This window comes from Etheostoma cragini, chromosome 8, assembly GCF_013103735.1.
Source record: "Etheostoma cragini isolate CJK2018 chromosome 8, CSU_Ecrag_1.0, whole genome shotgun sequence".
Classification (NCBI taxonomy): Eukaryota; Metazoa; Chordata; class Actinopteri; order Perciformes; family Percidae; genus Etheostoma; species Etheostoma cragini.
The window spans coordinates 13,749,019-13,754,285 of NC_048414.1; the positions used below are offsets into that span (position 1 = coordinate 13,749,019).

Sequence of the window (5,267 nt, forward strand, 5' to 3'; positions counted from 1 at the left end):
TGGCTGCTTAGAAATTAAGTGTTAACGAGCAGTTGGACAGGTGTACCTAATAAAGTGGCCGGTGAGTGTATATTTATAATAATTCACATGTACAAATGTCAATGATACTGTGTTTGTGTGTGGATGTGTGATGTAATCCATCACTATACCTATATCTGTTTGTTTTGTTGCAAACTGTTGTATTATTTCTGACCTAGCTAATCATTTACAAGTCAACACGCAAAATTCAATTATCCCGGTTGAAAAATAATGCTGTTGGTAGGTCCAGCTTTACACTCCAACCCACCAGCATCAGTTGCAATGTAGGGCATCTCACATCATTAATTTCAGATGAAGGCCCATTTGGCTTGAGAGTTTCATTTGACTAACGTCCTCCATCCAGCTCATTGCAGGGCTACGGATCAACTGTTACGACAGCTTTTTATCCCTTTTTCACCCATAGCTGTCCGTCTGTAGACAACAACAACATGACACTGAGCCAGAAACTCCCTCCTTACTTCAGTACCCTCTGGTTTCTGACCAAATGAAAACGTGTGCGCGCACAAACACAAACACACACACACACACGCAGTATACCAGCCTTCCGTCCTATCCACCTTCACACTTCCACCTTTGCAGCATCAACCATCACGCAAGCACACACCATATCCTACCCTACCCCATCCCTCCTGATCCCCCCGCTTTGCAGAGGCCGCTGCCTGCCCTGGCTGCACAACTGGCTCACTGGCAACGCCCTGCTGGATGGAAGAGGCAATGAACAGGCTAAGCAAGAGTGCTCTTCTGCAGCTTTTTTCTGTGTCACTTGGTTCCAAAACCACCCCTTCTATGCTCATAATTCTGCAGTTTTATTGCGTTGGTTAACTTTTTTTCTTTCATTCAGCGATGGCTGTTAACTCTGACCTCAAACACTCAGTGTCAGAGCTCCCCCCCTAGCATCTCTGGTTGTATGTTTGTAGACTCTGTGTCCCATGTCTTGTCCTGTGACATTTGTTCTTATATACATGTAGTTCTATCTCCATTTTCACCATCTAGCTGCATCTCATTTATGCAGAACGTAAACAAATAGTTTTGTAGAGTAGCGCCACCCATTTTCCAAGCCATGAGACCCATATTGAGTGTTTGAGGTTATGGCTGACATTTTTTTAAAAGACAGCATGAACATGGATGTGAGTGAGTACCAAAGCTGCATTTAAGTATTTGTGTGTTTTGTGTGCATGGATGAAATTGTGTGCATGGATATGTGTGGATTCGTAGTTCCCTTTATGCTGCCACTAATGTTCACACTCCTCCTCCCCCTCCCCTCTTTCACTGTCTTTGTATCCCTGCAGCACTCGTAAACAAAACTACATGATGAACTTTGCAAGACAGACCGGTGCGCGTCACTACTACAGCCGCAAGAGGCGGGCACTGCAACAGCGTGCCTGAACCCACCAAGAAGGGATTCGCTCTCTGACCTGCCAATCACACATTGACCTGCAACACCCATCTTTTTGCTCCTGATGACATATTGCCCTGTTGAGTCCCATCCATCAGCGGATTCCAGTCAGCCTTAGTTCCCTTACCCATCTCTCCCTACCCTCTGCCACAAACACAGGCCATCCAATCCGCTTACGCCGCCAATCATGGCCTTCCCAACCACATGGGTCGGCGGGAATGAAACTCAGAAGAGAGTGAAACGGCCATTTTGTTTCCTTGTTTTCATGAACGGTCTGGGTTTCTAGTTGTTCTTCAAATTGTTGCTGTGGTTCATCTTTTTCCTGTTCCCACCTTCCATAACCGTTCCTCTGGCTTACCTTCATGTCATTCCCCTTCCCTATCCTCATCCTCCTTCTCCTACCACACTGTGAAATTGAGACATAATATATCACTGCTGAACTGACCAGCCGATTGGAGAGTTGCCTCCCAGTTCCACTGAGCCGTCGGGGGGAGGACCACTCCACTGCCGCCAACTGGTACGCCAGGAGAAAGACCACAATGATGACACTGACCATGAAGAGGAATAACGGTGATGAAGAAGCTCAAAAAAGAAAGAAAAAGAAAAAAAGAGTACTATGTTCTTGCTGTTCTGTGTGTCTGTGGTTTCTTTTTGTGACAAGTTGACTGTGGTGTTCTGTTCATTTGTTCATTGTTTGTTTTCTACTAATTCATATGCTTTTAAGGGGCGGGGGGTTGCTGGGTTCTGTTTCCTTTTCCTTGTTTATCTGGAATAGATGTGGGCAGGGTGGATAAAAGCCCGGCCTCCACAGGAAGAAGGAACGAAGGAATGATTTGCACGACGAGAAAAGGAGAAAATATGAAAAAATTAAAGACTGAACATTGATTTGTTTTTTTTTTAAATCATTTTTTATATATGTTGGTTCCCGAAAATACAGATATTTATGGTAAATGGTTCTTCACGTAACCTATTTAAGATGCACTGTGCGTGAAATCTGTATGTTATTTTCCAGTGTTAAGTTATGAAGCAGTTGAGTCAAGCTCAATGACTGCATCATCTCCCCTCTTCTTTCTAATTCCAGTTCTCATGTGCTGTTTCCCCCTTCCTACCCTCTCTCTTTCTCTCTGCTGATTTCTGATACCTGGAGGTGAGGCTCTATTAGTGTTGTTTTTTGAAGTCTGTGTAATATGGACCATCTGCCCTCAGTGTAACTCCAGTATAGCAATCTCCTGTATATATATGTATATCCACTATGGGGAGACCCAGCAGCCTTATAAAAGGGAAAATAAAGAACTGTCCAAACCTCATATTGTACACAGTGCTTCAACTGCTCTTTTTTACTCTTAAAAGATAGGCCTAGCATGTTTTTGTCTTGAAAGAGACAGTGAAAGAACATGTCACTACGTAGAAGTTTGTCTCGATGTTTGTTTTGGACAACAATAGAGCTCTGTAGCACAGGAGGAATAACATCAGGACATGGAAACAAATATGTATTGACAATGAGATAAATATCACCAGCCCTGTCTGGTATTTGCATGATGGTGTGAGTGCCAGAAAGTTTTCAAAAGATCATAGAATAAGTTTGTTTCCACATATTTATTTATAGACATTAATACATTATAAAAAGACATTTGTATACCCGCATTGTAAAAGAATATGTCTGCCATTATCATGGTGCACACCTCAGTGTCTTCAGACTGGGCATCCACCACGCTGAGGCTGCAGAGATGCCTCTGAGCACTGCTCACTTGGTGTTGAACAATACATCTTCCCCCTTGACATAAGCCCCTAAAAATATCTGTTACGTACAGTAGCACATCAGTTGTCACAGCCGGCTGGCCAACGCAGCTACAACTCCAAGTGTTACAGTAAAGTAGAGGGATTTAGGTGTGATACCCGGGCAGGAGTTACAGTATGGCCAATCACAGCAGTTGTAGGTCATTTTGTAGATTGTTCCTTTACTGGTAAGGCTGTGCACCTGGCTGCAGTCAACCTCCGCCATGCATCCCCTGGCTGACAGGACACTGTGGTTGCCGTAGCGACCATCGGCCTTGAAGCACAGCTCATTAGGGGGACACTCTGTCACAATGAGCTCAACATTCCTCCCCTTCTCCTGGATGTAGCTGTAGTAGCAGCGCAGGTTGTCACAGAGCATTGACGGGAGGAGAAGGTAGAACCACAACACCGCAACGGGCAGGAGCTGCAACATGTCAAATCTGCAAGTTAAAGAGAGACATTTGGTATTTTACTGACCTAATATTGTATCAATAAAAAAAGCCCCTTAGTAGTTCCATTCTTATTAGATAAAAACGGTATGTGTCGAGGTTCCAAAACCACTGAGTCCCACTTTTTTTAAATGCAAATGTCTATTTTTCATATTCCACTACCCCAGCTTGCAGACTTTGTTAAATATTTGTGGTTTTAGAGCTAATATCAAGTCACATTACTTTCTTAAGTAATGGGGTTCCTAACCAGAACAACCACAGCATAATCCAAATGCAACATCAAGCCAACAGAACGATCCGATTTTGCATCAAATTATTACACTGAAAATGTCCAATTATGCATCAAGTGACTAAACTGAAGAAAAAAAACACACAAAAAATCTAATTGAAAGCTTTCAAGTCAGTATCAAGAGACTGTTGCTAAATTTAACACTTTTCAGTTCAAACAAGTGAATAAGACTGAAAATATTTCATTCAAATGTGGAAAACAGCCTAGTCAAATCAAATACTCAAACATTCTCAATCCCATTCAAACTTCTAAAACCTAATATAAACAAATCAGACTCAAAGATATAACATAATTCAGTTAAAATACGCAAAACCTGAGAATATGCAATTCAGCAGAAGGTCAAGTGAAACAATTTTATTCAGCACCACTTAACAAAGGATGTTCAATTTACTATTTGGCAATTGAGTAATAAGTCGGCACTTTAGCATTTATTTAGAATCTACAATCTGGCCCAGAAGAAGTCATTTACTTTTAGTAGTGACGCTTTGTCGGGCAACTTTCAGCGAAAAGACCAAAACCAAGAAAGTCTAATCTGATTGTTGAGAGTTCAATTTAATTTCTTTAAAGCTCAGCAGATCTTATGTTACTACATTAAAAATCATTTGCACAAGAAAAGGCTTCTATAAGCTACTAAACTAGCCCATGAAGGAAACTATCTGTGATTGGCTATACCTAAAACACAAGTAACATATTGAATTAAAACTCCACCTCTAGGTCAAACATGAAACGTGAAAAGATTTAAAAACAATTGCTTCACAAGCTGTTCTTTGGCAATCAATACTATTCTACATCATGCATATAGGTCATAATATTTTGATGTTGGAAAAACATAAAACTATGTTAATTATAGCAAGTAGAGGCTCTAACTATTACCCAAATAAGGAAGTTCTGAAGAGTGAGAGACGCAGAGATACAGCGCTAGCTCAACCACCACCAAGCATTGAATGGTTAGCTGAACGCTGGGCTCATATGTTGCAGTTCTTAAGACAAGAAACTGTTCAGTTTTTATTCTACAACTCATACTTAGCCTGACATGTAAAATCAATCTTCATTCACTGGTGTAAATGATCTCCACTGATAGTCACATTCAAAATGCCCAAAGCTGTAGAGGCAGAAACATTTTCAGTGTGCAACTTTTAAAAAACAAGTACTATGAAGACTTACCTGCACATTTAGGATTTAATTGCAGTCAAACAGGCAAAACTTTTCAGAGCTTCTCCTGATGAACTCTAATCTCCCCACTGATCTTCCTGCACAGGCCACACCTTCCCACACACCTGCTCGCAATATCAACAGAGGAACTACACCACATGGGAGA

The 5,267-nt window shown here is 41.5% G+C and overlaps 2 protein-coding genes across 3 annotated transcripts in view; one reads left to right on the forward strand and one right to left on the reverse strand.

Annotated features, from left to right (window-relative positions):
- Window positions 1–2,749, forward strand: part of reln (reelin) — a 97,747-nt gene extending 94,998 nt beyond the window's left edge. For both annotated transcript variants that reach the window (XM_034880319.1, XM_034880320.1), the window contains one exon: window positions 1,329–2,749. In XM_034880319.1, coding sequence (XP_034736210.1) covers window positions 1,329–1,425 — 97 coding nt within the window. In that variant the 3' untranslated portion in view covers window positions 1,426–2,749. The remainder of the gene's footprint in view (window positions 1–1,328) is intronic.
- Window positions 2,750–2,947: 198 nt separating this feature from the next.
- Window positions 2,948–5,266, reverse strand: LOC117949796 (protein Bouncer-like). The gene is made up of 2 exons (XM_034880329.1): window positions 5,114–5,266; window positions 2,948–3,651 (listed from the first exon to the last, which is right to left on the reverse strand). The coding sequence occupies exons 1-2, from the start codon at window positions 5,119–5,121 to the stop codon at window positions 3,261–3,263; spliced, it is 399 nt and encodes a 132-aa protein (XP_034736220.1). The 5' UTR covers window positions 5,122–5,266; the 3' UTR covers window positions 2,948–3,260.
- Window position 5,267: the final 1 nt, after the last annotated feature.